At 33.6% G+C, this 19,499-nt stretch overlaps 3 protein-coding genes across 8 annotated transcripts; 2 read left to right on the top strand and 1 right to left on the bottom strand.

Moving 5' to 3' along the window:
- The first annotated feature begins 442 nt into the window (after nt 1-442).
- On the top strand, nt 443-5,046 carry LOC113864634. Of its 2 annotated transcripts, none has more exons than XM_027498582.1 (9): nt 443-801; nt 1,448-1,484; nt 1,578-1,656; nt 1,775-1,820; nt 1,946-2,044; nt 2,879-2,947; nt 3,044-3,386; nt 3,501-3,649; nt 3,867-5,046. In XM_027498582.1, the coding sequence occupies exons 1-9, from the start codon at nt 517-519 to the stop codon at nt 4,698-4,700; spliced, it is 1,941 nt and encodes a 646-aa protein (XP_027354383.1). In that variant the 5' UTR covers nt 443-516; the 3' UTR covers nt 4,701-5,046. The 2 variants fall into 2 exon arrangements, with proteins under 2 accessions (XP_027354383.1, XP_027354384.1); XM_027498583.1 differs by having other exon boundaries at nt 454-801; nt 3,059-3,386.
- A 2,496-nt stretch (nt 5,047-7,542) lies between these two features.
- On the bottom strand, nt 7,543-9,309 carry LOC113866317 (glycosyltransferase family 92 protein At1g27200). Its single transcript, XM_027501198.1, has one exon. It carries the CDS (start codon nt 9,307-9,309, stop codon nt 7,543-7,545), a length of 1,767 nt encoding a protein of 588 aa, XP_027356999.1.
- A 4,116-nt stretch (nt 9,310-13,425) lies between these two features.
- LOC113865974 (probable serine/threonine-protein kinase PBL21) lies at nt 13,426-17,521 on the top strand. 5 transcript variants are annotated; one of them, XM_027500816.1, is made up of 7 exons: nt 13,426-13,891; nt 13,980-14,015; nt 14,136-14,323; nt 14,467-14,656; nt 15,640-16,031; nt 16,386-16,656; nt 16,880-17,521. In XM_027500816.1, exons 1-6 carry the CDS (start codon nt 13,804-13,806, stop codon nt 16,644-16,646), a joined length of 1,155 nt encoding a protein of 384 aa, XP_027356617.1. In that variant the 5' UTR covers nt 13,426-13,803; the 3' UTR covers nt 16,647-16,656; nt 16,880-17,521. The 5 variants fall into 5 exon arrangements, with proteins under 5 accessions (XP_027356617.1, XP_027356616.1, XP_027356618.1 ...); XM_027500815.1 differs by having other exon boundaries at nt 16,386-17,487; XM_027500817.1 differs by having other exon boundaries at nt 14,464-14,656; nt 16,386-17,487.
- Nucleotides 17,522-19,499: the final 1,978 nt, after the last annotated feature.

Raw genomic sequence — 19,499 nt, 5'->3', positions numbered from 1 at the left:
CTGTTAAATAAATATAGAACAAAATCTATCTGTCTATAATGTATTGTTTTATTTTATTTTACAACGGTACCCTTTAGTTTGATGTGATTATAAATTAAGTGTATAATAGTTTTTGTCAAATTTTGTCAAATTTATGTAATATGTATGAATACCTATTTATAAACACATTAATTATAATTTACGTGACATAAAAGTGATCTTAAAATGGTGAAAGCTTAAATATAGAAAAAAGAAATGCAGAAGAGTGGTTAAAAAGTACTTTAAAAAAGTAAGTAGTAATGGATAGAAGTGAAATTAAAAGCATGGTTTGCTTGTGTTGAGAGAAAGTGAGGTGGATGAGGGGTAGAGAGAGCAGAAACACGGCAGTCACGTGAGTGGCACGCATGGAGGAGAATAGAATAGAGATATTTTGTTTTAAAATATAATAATTTTAGAATTAATTGTAAAAAAAGGGGGAAGAGAATAGAGAGAAGTTAGGACCTGTTTGTTTGGGGAGCGAGAAAAGAGGAGGAAACAATGGGCGAGGTATCTGAAACCATGACGAAGAGGAAGAAGAAGGGACGTCCATCTCTTTTGGATCTTCAAAAGCGATCCCTCAAAAAACAACAGCAAAAGCACCGACAAAACCCCAATTTAACCAATTCCTATTCCAACGTTGACGACGACGACGACGAACGCAAACAGAAGAAGCACAAGCTATTGGTCGGTCTCAATTCCCACCTCCATCATCCAACATTATCGCCATTCAATTCTGATCCCGACGCCGCCCACAAGAGGCGCAAGATTGGATCAGATGAAACGGTGCGTTTCGCCATTCCTCTCTTCGATTCCGCTGTTACAATCCCTTGTCCAATTAGAAGCACGATTATGGTTTTTTTTTTTCTTTTCGGATTTCGCGCGTAATATGTTTCGTTTTAATTTTATTTTGCGGTGAACTCGTTGAACTAGGAAGCAGGGGATGTGTTTGACCGTTTAGGTTTTGATGTTATTTATTTGTTTAATTTATTTAGAGGAAAATTTATGTGGGGCACTGGCACTGGTGCTTCTTCTTTCCTTTTCTTTGCCCCTAATTTTAATCATTCATTATTTATGCATACCTTATTGGCTGTACGCTAGATCGAGCCTTCGTCTTTCCGCTGAATGCACGGATATGCATAAAAGCTTCAATTTGTCTTATCTCTGAGTATTCTTGGGATTATTATTATTATTATTTTAAAATTATCTTTCTGTTCCTTTTTTATTTTATTTTTTACCTTTCAACACATGACTCTAGCTCAGCAGCTGCTCGTGAGTTCGGCTCTTTTTTTTTTTTTTCAATAAATTTTGTTTGGGGAGTTTGATTTGCGATTCTCTTTTGGATGACTATGGATAAAAAGTGGATATTGTGTTATGAAATCAGAGGCACACGTCTTTTTTTGGGTAATTTGATGATGGGATGATTTTGCAGGATGGGAAGGTTCCGAAAGCGACTGACAGTAAACATGGTATGAAGATATATGAAATGATTTCTCAAATGCTGGTGCAAGGGGGCGTAGTGGGGGAATATTAATGGCGATTTTTATATTATGTGTTGACAGGTTCGCAGGGGGAGGCCGGTCCCACTACACCTTTGCCAGACAAAAAGCTCTTGCTGTTTATCCTTGACAGACTTCAAAAGTGTGTCTCTTATTTGTTTCTTTCTTTCTCTCTTCTTTTCTTTTTTCTTTTTTTCGCCCCTTTTTTTAAGTTGGGTTTTTGATCGGTTCTGTTCTGCACTGCTCAACCTTTCTTGCAGAAAGGACACACATGGGGTATTCTCTGAGCCCGTGGATCCAGAAGAGGTGCGTTTCTATTCTTTCATTCTTTCTTTTAATTTTTTGGCGTGCTGGGTATTTGTGGTATTGGAGTACTTGCATTTGAGTTCCCACTGCTTGAATGCTCAACAAATAAGCTTTTTTTGCTGCAGCTTCCTGATTATCATGATATCATTAAACACCCGATGGATTTTGGAACTGTGAGGAAGAAATTGGATGGGGCAGTTTATACCAACTTAGAACAATTTGAGGTTGGTGCTGTTACTTGTTGAACAGCTTTCTGGAGTATATGTGATTTGCTACTGTCAAAATCCCATGATATGACTTTGTACTATATAATTTTCGTTTATTTGCTTATGAATGATAAAAATTGTTGAAGCAAGAGGAGTATAATTTTCAGATAATGTTGCATACTATACCAATATCATGATTTTTGATGAATAACTAAACTACTACTTTTTCTGCCTTAAGCATCTATAAACAGTTGCCATCTACCATCAGCCAAGTGAACAAACTAATCTCTCTCCCTTTTATGGTTAGTTCTTCTCAAGAAACATTATTCATTTATTTGGTATCTATGATAGGAAACCTGGAATGAAACTATAGCATAACATAATACTTCTGAATTGTGGCTAATGTATGCTTGAAAGTTATTTAGAAAATTGGCAGAGTAGATATTAAGAGATTCTTTAAGCAAGTGCTACAAGTAAGATTAGAAATTTTTTTTAGTGGGAAGCCAACATATATGATAAACTGATAATCTATAACATTGTTCTGCATGCTTTAGACCTCTAGTTAGTAGTAATACTAATTAAGGGCTGTCATTCTTGATATTTCATCTGTTTGATTCAACAGGTAGTTCTTAACCCAAGCGACGACTGTTGCTTGCCATGATGCCGGTTTTAGATTCATTAATACGTGAAATTTAAGTATAGCTTACATTTCTGGTTAGCAGATCTGCACTAATTGATCCTACGCCCCTTTGTGTTAGTTTGGGTTTTATGTTAAACTGTTTGATCTTTTAGGAAAGAATTTATTGTTAATCTGATACAAATTTGAAACTCTTTACTGCTCCATTCTTGCAGAAAGATGTGTTCTTGATATGCTCTAATGCGATGCAATATAATTCACCGGATACTATCTACTACCGACAGGTTTGATGAAAGTCTTTACGTAAACTAAATCATTTTCATCCCTTTTCTATGGTTTGTTTGGTGTCTATTTAAGTTAAAGGTTGAGCCTTTTTGTAGGCCCGAGCCATGCAGGAGATGGCAAGGAAGGACTTTGAGAATCTGAGACAAGATAGTGATGATAGTGAACCGCAACCCAAAATTGTGCACAGAGGAAGGCCACCTGGGAAGCACCCAAGAAAGTCGCTGGGCATGTCGCCTTCTGAGCGTGTTGGTCCTGAATCTTCTTCTGATGCAACTCTTGCTTCTGGTGGGGATATTGCCAGTGGCTCCAATGGTTATAATCTTAGGAAAGGACCAAGCAAATTTCAGCCTGCAGATTCATCTGCCAGGGCCTCCAACAGCAACTTTAACGGTGGAGGTTATACTAGTTGGTTGTCTGAATGGGAGAATGAATTTCCAGGTCAGTATACATATGCAGCCTTCCCATTGTCCAATTCCGTCTGGGTTTAACAAGGGGCGACAAATGTATTTATTTATTGGAATTTTCCATTTAATTATATAAGTTTTTTTTCAGCTTCTGTTTTAAAAGCTGTGTTAAGGTATGGAAAGAAGCAGTTTGAGGTTGATGAGACCAGGCGTGACACTTACAAAAATCCATCACCTTTAGGGAATGAACCACCAATGTTAACTGCAGTTGAAGATGAATTCAAGCAACTTCTTGCAGTATGATCTTCTATTGTTTCTGTTTCTTACTCTTTTTCCTGTTTTCTTCAACCAGAAAATGTGAATCTGAAAACAAGTTAGACAAATGTCTTTTATGAACCATGATGCGTTGAAAATCATCTCTTGTCTCTAGGTTGCGGTTAATATCTCATGCTCAATCAGTTATAAAGGCTTTTTATTGATTTAAAAAAATCATGGTCTTCTTTTGTAAAATCAGGTAGGTTTACATGTGAAGCATAGCTATGCTAGAAGTCTAGCCCATTTTGCGGCAGATCTTGGTCCTGTTGTTTGGAGGATTGCTGCAAGGAAAATCAGCAGTGTTTTGCCAGTAGGACATGAATTTGGTCCTGGATGGGTAAGTGAAGATGACGTGTCACAGAGGCAACACTTGCCAGTTTGTGATGAGGAGAGAACTTCAGACCCTCCTGTATCAGAGGATTATAGAAGCAAGTTTTCTTCTCCATCTGGAACCTTCCCTCTTGCAAATAGATCATGCTTGCAAAGTAGAGACATGGTAGAAAATAGAGAGTTGAAATACCAAAATGAGTTGAATCCGGTCAACAGCATTGGTGGAGGGATTGGATCCACAACTCCAGCAAGGATTCAGCAGGAATCCATGGTGCACTCTGATGATTTTGGTTCAAATGATTGGTTAGGTTCTAATTTTCCCCCTCAAATGAAAATGGTAAGACTTGCTGACCTTACTGGGTCAACGAGTGCTGGTAATGCTCCTCAAATGTTTGAAATGGATCCTGTAAGCAGCCGCATTGGGCATACCAATATCAATCCTCCTCTTAAGGACCAGTACTTCAACAAACAAAGTCAATTAGATTCTGGAAATTCATTGACCCGGGAATCTGGATTTGAGTCGCAAAGTTGGTCTCAAAGTGTTGCTGGAAAATCATCTTGGCAGGGATTGGAAGTTCCTACTAAACAGAATTCTTTTTCACTTGCTAATGACTTAAATGGAAAGGTTGGAACAGCAAATTCACCTAGTTCCAACGCCGAAACTGGTTCTCAGTTGCAGCCGAATTTGGCATTACAGCTATGATGATATATTATTTTTTTGGATTGAATCCTCTCTCATATTGCTTACTAACATGATATTGTCATGTTATAGGAAAGAGAGACACAATTTAATGAACCTTTTCCATATCAGAAGCATGTAGAAGCAGAGCTTTTTCTTTTGAATTTTTGTTGTTGACTTCATAATAGAGGTTAGTTTACAGTTGATTTGGTATTGGCCAAGTCTTTATGACTTACGTGTGATTGAGACGTTAAATGTTCAACATTTCTAATTCACTTTTTCCCCTCCTTTGATACATCTTTTTGGATAACAATATTCTTTTATTTCATTTTCGTTGTAACAAATAAAAATATAATGATTATAATATTAACGGGGATGCGCTAAAGGACAGACAATTGTAATACAATCAATTGCTCCATGTGGCCGTTTTCCAGCAACTTTCAGTAGAATACATAGAACTTCAACTTGATTTTAGTTGACATGAAATTATTTTCAAATTATGTATTGAATAAATTTTAAAATTTGGGTTTAACCAATTTAATGATAAGAAATGAAAGTTTAATTTATTTACAATTATATTTTTTAATCATTTTTCAGAAAATGTTTTTAAGAATTTAATAAATATTTTTGTTGGAGGATCAAATACAGATAAAAACAAGTAAAATTATTTGATCATGCGAATTAAATAATAATAATAATAGCCGTACTTTGTTACATCCAACGTTCAACACACCCGGCACGTAAATTCTCGACCCGAAAAAAGGCAGATGATTGTAAGAGGTGACTGATTGTGGTAATGAATGGTTAACTCTTCACTAGTTTGTCTCACTTTTTATGAGTGCATTATTGGATCTGTTCTCAGTGCTCTGCTCCGAATTAGTCGTTTGACTGGGTTTCTTCGTTTTCTTTTATGACAGTGAAAAAAGAATTCACGATTTGTCGAGATATTGATGCCAGGTATACTCGTCCTTATTGTGCATTTAGGAGCAGTTCTAACACTGTTTGGTAGAATAGATAGAATGGAAGGAAAGAGAGATAAAAACAGACATTTAAATTGAAGAAAAACTAGGAAAAAGGTTTATTTTTTATTTTAAAAATATTTTAAAAACACATTTTTTTGTGTACTTCTATTTTAATTAAACAAAAGGAAAAATAAATTATTATTTGTGCTTTTTTCATCCTTTTTTTTTTATCGAAACAAAGCGTAAATGTTTATACTAAATCTCCTTGTTTGGAAAGTGTTTCTTTTTTTTTTTTAATTTTACCTCACTCATTTAAATACATTTTGGAGACAACATGCATTAATAATTACGGTTGCCCTCCGAAAACCTCCCTCCGAATTTGCACTCATAAAACTGGAGACAATTTTTTTTTTCTTTTACTATCACACCACGTTAAGGGCTAATCCAATTTTTATCGTCAAATCTCTCTCTCTCTCTCTCTCTCTCTTTCTCTCTCAATATCATTTTATTTTAGTGATAGCGTTTACTGTTTTAGAATAAGACCAGGCGTATTAATATTTTATGTGACTTAAATACTTTTTATTTGCTTAAATTATTTGTTATTTTTAGAATATAAAAAAAGTATTAATTATTTTTCAAGTGAGATATCCTTATTTATTAAGGATATTTTTTCCACTACTTTTTCTGTCTCATTAGATATTACTTAATATTAATACGCATTCCAAGAAAAAAAATAGCTTTATCAAGTATTGTTATAATATAAAATAATTTTTGTAAAATGTCTTTGTTAAAAGTGATAAAATAGTTAGATAATAAATCCTAAAATTATTGTAATAGTTAGCTAACAAAAATTATTCCTAGTATTTTAAGTGGTTTTACCTCAATACAATAAAATTATGTTCAGCAATGTAGTTTAGAAAAAAAAAAGTATTTTTAATATTTTATTAAAAATATTTTAGAAGGTACCTGATAAAAAATTTGAAAAAAAAGCTAGTATAAACATTAACGTCTAAATATTAACGGAACAAAACGACTATCCATGTTTATAAAAGGATTGATTAATGTAATATATAACAAACTGTATAATAAAATTCAGTAGCAATTTTTGGTTGATAAAATAACAAATGGAAAATATTATCATTTTATATAAACAATAATAAAATATTATGATAAAAAATGTATACAAGTAATAATAATTATTTATTAATATTAGACATCATTTTGTTATAGTATGCTATTTTTAAATATATATTTTATTATCACTTCTAATATAATGTCATCATAATAGTATAAAATTATTATAATAATATAACACTTTGTTATTATTTTGAATAATTTTTTAAAACTAGTTTTTCATAAACATTTTATTAAATGTGGGATGGAAAACACACGACTTAGTGATTATAACAGATTTATATTATATACAGACATAGATATAAATAAGACTTGTGAATTTGCAATTAGACAAAGGTGCAATGCTGTGTCTTGAGCTTCTGGTCGGCGTTGGAGGGTCAACTGTCGAACTGTGGTACTTCTTGTCGATAAAATGTCTGAATCTTCAATATTTGTCAAACGAAAAAGATTGTAAACTCAAAAAACAGACAAATATGTTCTCTCGCCAATGTTTTATTTATTTATTTCAGAAACGAAAAAGAGACTAACAAATTATGGTGAGACTTAAACATTATTTGTGCAAGTTCTATTGACTTGATTTTTGCATTTTCCTCTTATTGTATAAAAAATGGAACGACCAAGAAACAAGAAAATTCTATTCCATGCATAAAAAAAATAGAGGAATAGAAAAACAGAAAGGAAGTGCCATGCATGTGAAATATGAAATCCACCCCACCCCACCCCACTAGCTGTTCAAAATTTCCTATATAATTTGCTGAAAAAATATGGATTTATAGGTGCTGCTGGCTCCTTTGCCAAGACATTCTGTACCCATTGCGGGTAGAGGATCCGAACCATGCTCGGGTCAACGATTTCAACCTCCCATCCCTAACCTCGCAGAACCTTTGTGTCCAATCTTTGGGTTCTATTGCTTGGAACCCCAATCCAGGAGTCCTATCCTTAGAATTAGAGTTCACAGCATTGGTCCAATCCACAACGTACGCAGAAACCCTCCTTCTGAACTTTCTCTTGAACTCGTCCCACGCTTGGTACTTGTAGTGATTCACCAACGCCTCCTCCATTCTAATCTCCTTTGACCTGAACCCCTCCTTCTCCTTCACCTCAAAATGATGTATCACGTTCCGCAAGCTCTCCTCCACCGCTTCCACCAACACCACCGACTTGTGCCGCTGTTCCACCCTCCTACGACACGTGTACCCTTGCGTCACCCCTTCCACCGGGTGCTCCCGGTTACCCGAAGGCCCGAATTCCAAACACCTAATCGAAACTTGCCCGATCCTGCTCTTCGTTGTTCCTCGTTGCAACGGCAACAATGATTTCAACGAAGCAGATTTTGATTTTCCGTGTCCCCAAGTGGGAGAAAACACGAATTCGTCAACGTCCACGTACATTATCCACTTGCACAATCCCTTCGACTTTGAGAACACAACGCTGTGAGAGAACCCAGCTTCCTGGGTTTTGGGCCAAATCCAAAACAACGTGCTTATGTTGTAACCCTCAGCACGAAGCTCCTTCACCACGCTGTAAAAATCGTCATCGCTTGCATTATCGTACAGTATGAAATTCTCCACACCCACCCTCGAGTGGTACGTTACCCATTCTCGCAAGAACTTCGCCACGTTGTAAACCATCGTGCACGCGCATAGGAAGTATTTGGGCCTGGTTTGGGCCTCTGACCCGAGGTCTTCTTTTACGGCTAGTGCATTGACCCTAGGCTTCGATTTGGGCCTGCCCATGTAATACGCCACGGACGGAACCACGATGTTTTCGGCAACTATCTCAAGGGAAATTCCGATTCTCTGCCCTCTCTCGGACAACCCATTATCATAATCCAAACCCAATTCCAACGGATCCGGGTGCGGGCATCGGAACACTTCTTGGACGGAGCTCGTAACGGCGTTACGGATTCCGTCCCCCACGTCAAACACGCACCGTAGCTCCTTCGGCGACCTGTTGTATCCCTGGCGATGGTTTACACCTTTGGCGAACAAAACGACGTCGTCCTCCGTGGAGAAAGACTCGTAAACGAGAAAGTTCCACCTCATGAGTTCCGGCGCCGGCGATGGGTCCGGGAATTCAGTCTCCGTCGTTCCGGCTACCAGCATGGGCTGGGAGAACATGCGACGGCGGCGAACCGATTCGGGGAAGTCGCACTTAAACGTGGTACGGTTGGTGAAGGGTAGGAAGCCGGAGAATCTGGCGAGCGACTGGGCATTGTTGCGGAAGAAGCAGTGGTGTTGGTCGGAGAAAGAGAAGGGCGTGTTTGGGGAGAGGATGAGGAGAATCTCCCAATCGGGGAGAAGGACGGAAACGGAAGAAAGGGAATCCTTGATGGAGGACACGTGGCGTGCTTGTCGGGGGAATTCGTTGATGATGTTTTTGTTGCGGAAGATCGTTAGATTGGCGTTGAGGTTTCGGATGTCGGAGTCGGGTCGCCATCCTGAAACGGCATTGCGAGAGAGGTGAAGGGAAAATGCGGCGAAGAGGATAATGGCGAGCAGGGAGAGGAGGAAGGTGGTGCGGGGTCTTCGCCGCATGGTTTTCCAAGGGCGAAGAAGCAGAGACGAGAAAGTGTTTGAGGAGGGTTGGGATAATAATGATGATGATGTTGTTGTGTTGCTAATATTAGAATTGGAATGGAAGGGCCAGAATAAAAGAAAATTGATGTGGTGGGTCGATATTATTATTGGAGAATATGAGGGGTGAGGGGAAGGCGAAGGGGAGGGCTTGATCTTCTCTTTATTAAGAATCATATTCTAGAAAGCGAAAGCGTTGTGGGAGAGTTTGTTACAGATAGCTGGCGCTGAGTGAATCATTAGAGTGGCTTTATAAATAGAAAGTAGAGAGAGATATGCATGCAACACGTACTGTATATAAGCCTCTGGGTTTGGATGAGATGAATGCAGAAATGGTGTCATCTTGTGGTGTGGTGTGGTGTGGTGTGGTGTGGCGTGGGGAGAGAGGGAAAGAAATAAGTCAAGTAGACAAAAGGAGGGAAGATGGGTGGAATGGAACTACTTTTTGTGATTCCTTCAGTGAGCTTATGCCTCGCCACCTTTACGTGCTTCCAACATCTTCGTTTATTCTTCCATTGCCCTCCCTGTCCAATGTCCTAGCTTCACCCCCACGCACTTCTTCGCATGACACGTGGATAACACAATAACATAACTTCTTTTTTTTAATCCATTTTTTAATATGGGAAAATACCGTGACTATAGTTTTTTTATTCAAAAATACAATGTTTAATGGTGTTTATGTATTTAATTTAAATTTTCTGAATTTTTTAATATAAATTTGCATATTTTGAAAATAACGTCATACATAACTATATATTGATGATTTTGTGAGTAACCTGTATATTTAAAAATGGAGCAAGAAACTGACGAAGATACTAAATCAATATTTAATCGTTGATCCACAGTTGAATCAGCGTTTGACTGACGGTATTTGAATATATTTTTTAAATATTGTAAACAAAACAGTATAAATTATTAAAAAATAAAATCAGGTAAAATTATAAAATAATATAAAATCTAGCATATTTTATTAAATAAAAATCACAACCAATAATTAAATAATAATCTATGTGTGAATTTTTATTCATTTTTTAAATATTTTAGAATTAAAAAACAAAAAAAAATCCGAAATTTTTGGTTTAGAACAATTTAGTCGTTACGTTTACTGTCAATTTTGACTGACTGATCTTCGGAATGTTTTAGACCACCAGGATCTTCGCCAGTTTCCAATTCAATTAGTGAAACCCATTGGTCAATTTTGAAAAAATGTGGTAACAGACAAAAATAATTCACAATAATGTTAATTTTGGTCTTACTAATTAGTGCTTTTAGGATATCAATTAAAAAATAAAATAAACAATAAAATTATATTACAAAATTCATTAGAGTATATTAAAAAAAACGAGTGTATTATTGCATGTTTCAATAAAAAAATATTTTATTATTATTTTATTTAGTATCGTTAAGACACTCATTAGATTTTTCTATTCAATTTGTTTAAATTTAAAGATAAATAATTCAATTTTTCTTATGAGATATGTTATATCCTCTACCTGTTGCTTTAATAAAAAAATGTTCGCTAGTTTTTTATTTAAATATTAAATAAAAATACATATATTTATTATTTATAAAATATAAAAGATACTCAATAATTTTCCAATTAATAAATAAAAAATTCTAAATATAAAACTAAGAAAAATTAAAATTGTTCTTGCTTTTCAATTTTATTTATAAAACCATTTCAAACAAATCAGATTAATAAAAGTAATTAATATGTTAAATTTTTAAAAAATGACCATAACATTCTAACTTATATCTATTTAAAATTGTGCTATATTATTGCATCAATTCGTGAGAAAATAAACAAGATAAATATTTGTAACGAGTAATAAATTTTTAGTCGATTGGACTATAAAAAATTATATATAATTATATTTGTAAAAATGGTGTTTAAAATGGGTAAAATTTATTTATTTTGTAAACTTTTATCAGTTTATCTTGCGTTTTGACTTGATCGGATTTATTAAAAAATATAAATTTAATTTAGTTTCAAAATGTAAAGTTTAAATTAAACATTTATTCAAACAAGTTCAAGTGATTTGATTAAATAGTCTTGTTTTATTGGCTCTAAAAAATTTGTAAAGAATAATATATTTTAAAATATAAAAAAATTTAAAAATCAGAACAAATACTTTTTAAAAAATTTAAACATTAAAATTACATATAATTCGAATTAAGGAGAATTAAAGTATGATCAAGCTGCTTTTAATATAAAACATATAACAAAACATTGATTAAGTAAAAATGTGATTATTTTGTATGTATATTAAAGTACTTATTTTTAAAACAAGAGTAAAATGCACTCTTTATTGAAAAAATGCTTATATTGCGCAGACATATCATTTTATCCATGCATGTTTGATGTTGTGTCGGAGAGCTTCAAACGTGCGTAAACTACATGTTTCAAATAGTAGCTTCTAAAACTATATGTGAATATAATGCATACGTGACGCAATTTAAATATAAGTTAAATATTCTAGAATACCAATACGGTAGTTAGTATTTTTTTTTTCTTTCCATTTTTTGAAACATTACTAGGCAAAATTTTAATTTTATTTTTACTTTATCACATAGTTTAATACAAAATACGTCCTTAAAATTATTTTGAAATAAAGTTGAGTCAGGTCAAATTGAATAAACATGTTAAAACATATAATTCAGGCTTTAAAATTTAAATTTGATTAATTTCTGACTAGCCTGACTTATTCTAATTTATTCTAGACAAGGTTTTAAGTATACAGTATGAGGCTGAATCTGAATTAAATTTCAATTTTGTGGGAAGAATAAAAAGTGATTTTTTTTTACAATTTTCCAGATACAAAATACAATTGATTACTCTATTGATTTTTTTTTTCCATTCATTATTGTATTCCTTATAAAATAAATTTTAAATTTTAATTAATATTTTTGAAACACAAACTATCATTTATCTTATTTGTTTAATGATGTAGAGATAATTAATATTGAATTGTAAATTTGGTTCTTATTTTAAATCTGCTTCGAGTTTAGTTAATTTTTTATTTAAAAAAACCGAGCTTAAATATAGGTTATTATTATAAATGTTTAAATAAAAAAGTTTATATATTTTTTTATTCATTTAAAACGTTTGTAATAGATGTATTGATTATTTTAAAAAAAGCATTGAATATTTTGGATTTTTTAATTATTTTTCTTTTATTGACTTACTTAACATGTCAAATAAAGCTGTTAACAATGACGTTAAACTCAGGCTGGTCATGGGGTTTGGTGAAGTTTTGAGTTGCTGGGTCATTGATTTTAATAATAAAAGCATAGTATATGTATAATTATGATTTAGTAACTGGCATTACTTGAATTAATTGTTAGGTTATAGATATAGTTTTAAATCTCATTCATGAAACTTTATACTAAATAAATCTATTTTAGTTATTAATTAAATTCAATTTACAATGGTTCAATTAGGTTTATTTACTATTATTATTATTTTTTATTTAATTTAATTTAGATTTAATCTAAGTCACACACTTTAATATGATAAATGAGTTTATTATAAAAAAAATTTTAAGTACACAAAAATTTGAATCTTCTTATGTATATAAAATATTTTTAGTGATAAATTTATTTATTATTTTTGGATGTCTATACTTGTCTACTAAATATTTTTCGAATATTTTTTGTACTCTCTATCATTTAATTAAATTAATATAAATAATGTTATCATTTAAGAAATGTTAGAAAGTGATAACAATGTTTGAATGTTTTATGCACCGTTTTTTATTGACTAGTTGTGGCGTTGAAGACAGAACCATTAACGTTAGGGAAGGGTGGGATGCAGATGGCGGAACGCAGAGATTGGAAAATTAGAGGAATAGCGAGGGCAAGAAAGTAAATTGCGAAACAAAGCGATGATGGCTGGGACCGTAACGTTTATAAATGCGCACTAGGCTGATAGAGAAGGATTGAGAGCGACTCGCAGCAATCACGCACAGACATTAATGCAACCAAAGTGGAAATCGAATAAACAATAAAATAAAATAAGAGGGAAGAAAGAAAAGGCCAAGTCTCACAATTCACAAATAGTCAATATAGCTTAATTTCAATTTAAAATCCACCGAAGAAAAAGAAACACACTTATCAACTAATGTGGACACACAAACAGTGAGTGAGTTTCGCTAAACTGGTGTTCCATTCCACACCAGACAAATAAAACAAATGCAGATTGTTTCATACGCCTCTTCAATTTTATCTCCCAGATTGCCTCTGCCAACCACATTTCTCCCCTTTGTTTTATTATTTATCACACACATTGCTATGTTTTCTGTTCTTTTTGGGACCTTCTTCGCTGATCTAGAGAGGGGAAATGCAAGATCCTGCCTCTGATTCACTCAGGATACGGATCTTCCTTTTTTTTTTAATTACTATTTTAATTTAATCAAAATTGAGTTCATCTGAGGGTTTCCCAATTCCGATTAAGCGATGAGCTGTTTTTCTTGCTTTGTTTCTCGCCGGAAAGATGTGCGGAGGGTCGAAGTTGATAATGGAACTCGATCCGCTACTTCTTCGGGTTAATTTGTTTCCTCTAATTTTTATTACATTTATTTTTTTTTCCTTATTTTTTTTTTAATGTTGACGGTGGTGTTTGCATTTTGCAGGGACTGGGGGAGTGAACGTTGCCGCTACTGATAAGGGTTTCCGAATAAATATTATTATATATACATTATTAGTAGTAGGATTAAATTTTAAAACTAGTTTCTAATAATGCAGTACTTTTTTTTAATTTAATATAAATTTTGTTACTGTGTGTGCAGAGAGTGGACGGAAGAGAGAATCCTCGGAGGCGAAGGGGAAGAGTGTGAGCAGTAGCAAAAGCAATAAGGCTGCGGCTAGTTTTGGTTTTCGTGAGCTTGCAGCGGCAACGAGGGGTTTCAAGGAAGTGAATTTGATTGGGGAAGGTGGTTTTGGAAGGGTTTACAAGGGTCGTCTTTCAACAGGCGAGGCAAGTTTTAAATTGTGCTGATGGAGATCGCATTGCAACCCAAAAATAATCTCTACTTTTCAATTTTGATTTTCTTTATGGAAGATTGACTTGTTGGATTTTGGTCATTTGAATAATTTATTTATTTTTTTAATTATAAGCAGCTTGTTGCTGTAAAACAATTAAGTCACGATGGTCGCCAAGGTTTTCAGGAATTTGTGACGGAGGTTCTTATGTTGAGCCTGCTTCACCATTCCAATCTTGTTAAGTTAATTGGCTACTGCACTGATGGAGATCAAAGGCTTTTGGTTTACGAATACATGCCTATGGGTTCCTTGGAAGATCATCTTTTTGGTAACTTTATAATTGTTTATTTCTCTCATATCTGCACTTCATGTGTGATTAAGTTATACGACTCAATGATTTGGAAGTTGCATTATTTTTTAACCCTTTTCCTTTTTTGTTGTATTTATTCATTCATTCATTGATATTTAACCTAAATTACAACTATGGCTGCCGGAGGTGATATATGAACTTAAAACTTTCTACGTGGGTGATCTCAACTCTCCATAGTTGTTACTTTGTCTAAGACGAGAAATTGATCTAAATTCTATGCAACTGTGCACATTGCACATCTTGTACTTACTGATAACCAATTAGTTCATTTGTGTTTGCCTTAACCTTAAGTATATATCATGTGTTTTCTGTTGATATTTGTTTCTATTAACCTCATGCATGCGAAAATGCAGTATATTTGCGTAGAGTGAATATATTTTGTGCACTTTCATCTTAATGAAAGATTCTCTATGATTGAATACAATTTGACTATATAACTGACTGGATCTGGTTTATGTTTTAGCTGTATAAGGGGAGTTTGTGTCATTAATCCCTGATTCTGAGAATGAGTATAGGCCTCAAGAAGAGAAAATAATTTTTCTTTTTGTGGGATGAAAAAGTGGTGAAGGATGCATTCCTTGTTATTTGTTATTGGGATTGAAGGATTTTAGTGTAGGGGCCCTAAGCTGTTTCTGGTTTTTCAGTGAAAGCAGTTTTGAACTTGGATTATTCTGTACTTTCTAAAAAGAGATTACAGTCTTGTGTTGGTGGATACATGGCAAAATTTAAGAAAATAAATATTTTGACTAAATTGTAAAGCTACGAGAAAGACCTAGTGGGATAAGTCTTGGTTGTTATAAAATTATTAAAACAAGAACAGTTTAGTTTTGATTAGGTTGCATAAATATATCCCAAAATTTATTTCTCTTTTATGTATTGTTATGAGACCAACTTTAACGATTAAATACACCAATCAGGTCATAACTTTTTTCTCATTTCAGATCCTAATCAAGACAAAGAACCCCTAAGTTGGAGTGTTCGAATGAAGATCGCTGTTGGAGCTGCCCGTGGCCTCGAGTATCTCCACTGTAAAGCAGATCCGCCTGTTATCTATAGAGACTTGAAATCTGCAAACATCTTATTAGATGATGATTTCAGTCCAAAGCTGTCAGATTTTGGGCTTGCTAAACTTGGACCTGTAGGAGACAATACACATGTTTCGACCAGAGTGATGGGAACATATGGTTACTGTGCGCCGGAGTATGCGATGAGTGGCAAATTAACTCTTAAATCTGATATCTATAGCTTTGGTGTGGTTTTGTTGGAGTTGATCACTGGACGGAGGGCAATAGATACTAGTAGAAGACCTGGAGAGCAAAACCTAGTTTCATGGGTAAATGTTTAGTTTGTATAGTTTCTTTAAAAAGAATTTCTCCTTTAAGTATGTTTCTGTTAGTTTTGCATGTGTGATTCCTTGTAGATTTTCATCTTTGCTCTAGCATAATGAGATTCTTCATATATTATTTTAAATGTGAAAGTACTAGAAAGTAGAGCCTGTTTCATTACAAAAGCAGAGGTATGAAAATAAGATGTTTCCTTTCTTCTCCATAACTTACAAGAAATCCTTACCGGGAATCTTTGACATGCCAATATGTCTTTAGCTTTCTAGATGACTGTATATATATTAATCTTGTTCACATATAAAATCACTCCTTATACTTTTATTTCCTTTTTTTATTTTGTTCAGTCTCGCCCATTTTTCAGTGACCGGAGAATGTTTGTACATATGGTCGACCCTCTTTTACAAGGAAACTTTCCCTTGCGCTGTTTGCATCAGGCAATTGCTATAACTGCTATGTGTCTCCAGGAGCAACCAAAATTCCGTCCACTTATTGGTGATATTGTTGTTGCACTGGAATACCTAGCTTCTCAGAGTATCCCTGAAGTCCATAAACAAGTTGGCCGCAGCCCACCACTGCAACCACCTTCTGAAATGGACAGAAATTAATACTTCACAGGTATATGATTCTAGCTTGAGTTCCATTTCTGTCTATGATATTAGGTACAAATTTCCTTATCAGTTTGGTCAGTGTAAGCTACCAATTTACCTATTTAAATGTTAAGTGTTATTGCGTTAATTAATTTACTGTCATAGCATTAGTGAAGATAAACCTCTTGATATAGTAGTAGTAAACATATGGATTAATTAATTGCAATGGACATGAACTTATGCTTGTTTAGGCTTTAAACTTCCTCGAGGCACCTATGGCATGTTTATTATCAATGTCATTTCAACCAAATAAGGAAGGTGGGGGGAAGAGGGTTGTCGCTTGTTGATTGTGGTGTTTGGTTTTCCCAACATCGATTTTGCTGCAACAACCCAGGCTGGAGCTGGAGTGTTATTGAGTGACGGTAGCACATATAAAATGAAGGGTAGCTATGTTTCTTAGTTCTTACTTTATTTTAATTGAGAGAGAGGAAACGTGCTCTGAAATTATTTTGTGCATATACAGTTATACTTTCTTCTTTACTCTTGGGTCTTGTTTTAAGAAGGATAGATTAGTGGGAAGGATGGGCGTAGCTTGTACCTATTCTTCTGGTAGTGATGTTGTATTGGTCTTAGAGAGCAATTTTTGGACTATGATCCTGCATTCTCTAATACAGAACAGCGAGTTTCCTTCTCATGTTAAACAAAAGTGACAGAGTGGTGTATTTCCAGAGGTGTCGAATTTTGTTATAGTTCGAACACAATATTGCACAGGCTCATACAGACGATTCTTAATTTAAAATAGAAGTCTGTTCAAATTTCTTTTTCAGGCTGAAATGGAAATTGCATTAACTAACAGGGTTAAATTAAAAGAGAACTGTGAGTGAAATCAACTTCAAACTTGAAAGGGTGTGTTTTGAATAATATATTTTAGGAGCTTATTTGATTGGCAAATTTAAGTTGTTGTTTCGAAGTTAATAACGAAGGAAAGTTACATGATTTGCCGAGCATTTGTACTCCATTGTGAAATCTCCAAAATTTGAATATTTTATTGAAATTGAAACTGCCGAACGATGGCTCTCAAGTCTTGCCGTCGTCCATTTTTTAGTTGAATCACGCATGAATCCGCTTTGGCCTGCGGATACAAGGACTTTCATTATCATATTCATATCCCTGTAAGGTCTGCTAGTCTGATGGTGTTTCTCATTTGGTAATACATATTTTGAAAATTACTTGGGGAATGCTATGTTGATTAAAAAATATATAAAATAATTTAACTTGATGGATTTATTTTATTTTAGTTTATTTAGTCTTATTTTTTTCCCAATTTTTATAGAATGGAATTAAATTATTCTCTGTTAATCTCATTATCATTTATTTTCTTTTATTTCCTTTTAAGAGATGTTTAAATTTCGCTGACGTTCCCTTTTATTTTTAAGCATTACACTCCCCCTAATAGGTTATTCCACTTTAATTGACACGAGAATTCAACAATTAGCTTTGAATTCTCATTGTTGATTTCGCAGTTTTAAACGATCAGACAAAGATTTTTTGTAAACTTTCAAAATTAGTATTCAGAATATCATTTTATCAACTAATTAAATCTTAAAATTAATAGAATGATGCATAAAATTTGCTTCTAGTTACCCAAGGTGAAAATTTGCTAAAAGTTGAGTGCACCATGTATATAGATTAAGGACGTAAAACATATATGTATGAGAGAATATTTGTGAATATAACCGCATATTTGTAAAACAAGTGGGAATAGATATCATACTACTTGTTTTGCCGCATATTAATATATATATATATATATATATATATATATATATAATATTATATTTTTGAAAATCATTTTACGATGGAATGAATTTTATTTTATAACAATATTTTTAATATATTAATCTTTAATGGGTATTACATAATGTTGATTTATATATAACATTAATATAATATGTTTTTATAATTTTTTTCAGTTTTTAAATTCTTCAACGCATACAAAAATTTATAAATACTTATTACTTTCATAAATATTCTTTAATTTTAATAAATATGAATGCAGATAGTATATTATCCCTCACCACCACACTCCATTGATATCATTAATGTAGAGTGAGAATAACTTAATAACTACCCATCCAGGTGCTCAGCTTGTGAGTGAAGACTCATCTACTAGGTGTGAATGTGAACATGGGATTTTGAATCAATTTGCATAAATTTCTTACTAAATATTAAAAAGAAAAAAGTAAAATGAATCGAAACAAAACGAATTAAACATTTTCGGAAGTCAATTGCTCAAGATTATGCTGCCAAGAAAGAAACAAATAATTTTTTAATAAAATACTTTAGGTTGTTTGACAAATTTTCGTAGTATAAAAATTAAAAAATAATTACTCCCGACTCTCCCATTATATGTCGCTAATAAATTAGCAGTTTCTTTTGAATTGTCAGGAATAGGCTATTATGATCGAAAATGGGCATATGAATGAGCAAGTGTCAAATACTAAAGTGACTGCACTAACTATTGAATGCGAGCAGACCAACTTAGAAGAAAATTTACATTATTTGTTTGTCGTCACCAAAGTCAAACGAAGTAAGTTGAAGTTTTTCCTTAAAAAAGTTGAAGGCATGCATCGTTCACACCAATTCAATGATCACGCGTATTTGCGCAAATTCCGTGTCCTTGGCATTTCGCTGTCCATATATTTCCTTTTTGTTGTTTCTCCCATTTTCCACGCTTTTCTATATTTAAACAGTTTTTATATTCGGTAATTGAAGTTGCATTGATCTCGATTCCTTAAAAGGAGGTGATGATAACCTTCAAAATTAAAAATTGCCGAGTTTAATTAGTTTGAGTAATCAAGCTTATGGGAG

The sequence above is a fragment of the Abrus precatorius genome, unplaced genomic scaffold (assembly GCF_003935025.1).
Source record: "Abrus precatorius isolate BTA unplaced genomic scaffold, Abrus_2018 Scaffold4, whole genome shotgun sequence".
NCBI lineage: Eukaryota > Viridiplantae > Streptophyta > Magnoliopsida > Fabales > Fabaceae > Abrus > Abrus precatorius.
The sequence above is the reverse complement of the archived record's forward strand: the minus strand, read 5'-3'. Positions and strand labels throughout refer to the sequence as shown.

Coding starts and splice junctions, on each gene's coding strand:
- LOC113864634 (XM_027498582.1), top strand. CDS start 517: ATGGGCGAGGTATCTGAAACCATGACGAAGAGGAAGAAGAAGGGACGT. Junction 1,821..1,945: donor AGCCCGTGGATCCAGAAGAG/GTGCGTTTCTAT, acceptor TTTTTGCTGCAG/CTTCCTGATTATCATGATAT. Junction 2,948..3,043: donor ATACTATCTACTACCGACAG/GTTTGATGAAAG, acceptor GCCTTTTTGTAG/GCCCGAGCCATGCAGGAGAT.
- LOC113866317 (XM_027501198.1), bottom strand. CDS start 9,309: ATGCGGCGAAGACCCCGCACCACCTTCCTCCTCTCCCTGCTCGCCATT.
- LOC113865974 (XM_027500817.1), top strand. CDS start 13,804: ATGAGCTGTTTTTCTTGCTTTGTTTCTCGCCGGAAAGATGTGCGGAGG. Junction 14,324..14,463: donor GTCGTCTTTCAACAGGCGAG/GCAAGTTTTAAA, acceptor TTTAATTATAAG/CAGCTTGTTGCTGTAAAACA. Junction 14,657..15,639: donor CTTGGAAGATCATCTTTTTG/GTAACTTTATAA, acceptor TTCTCATTTCAG/ATCCTAATCAAGACAAAGAA.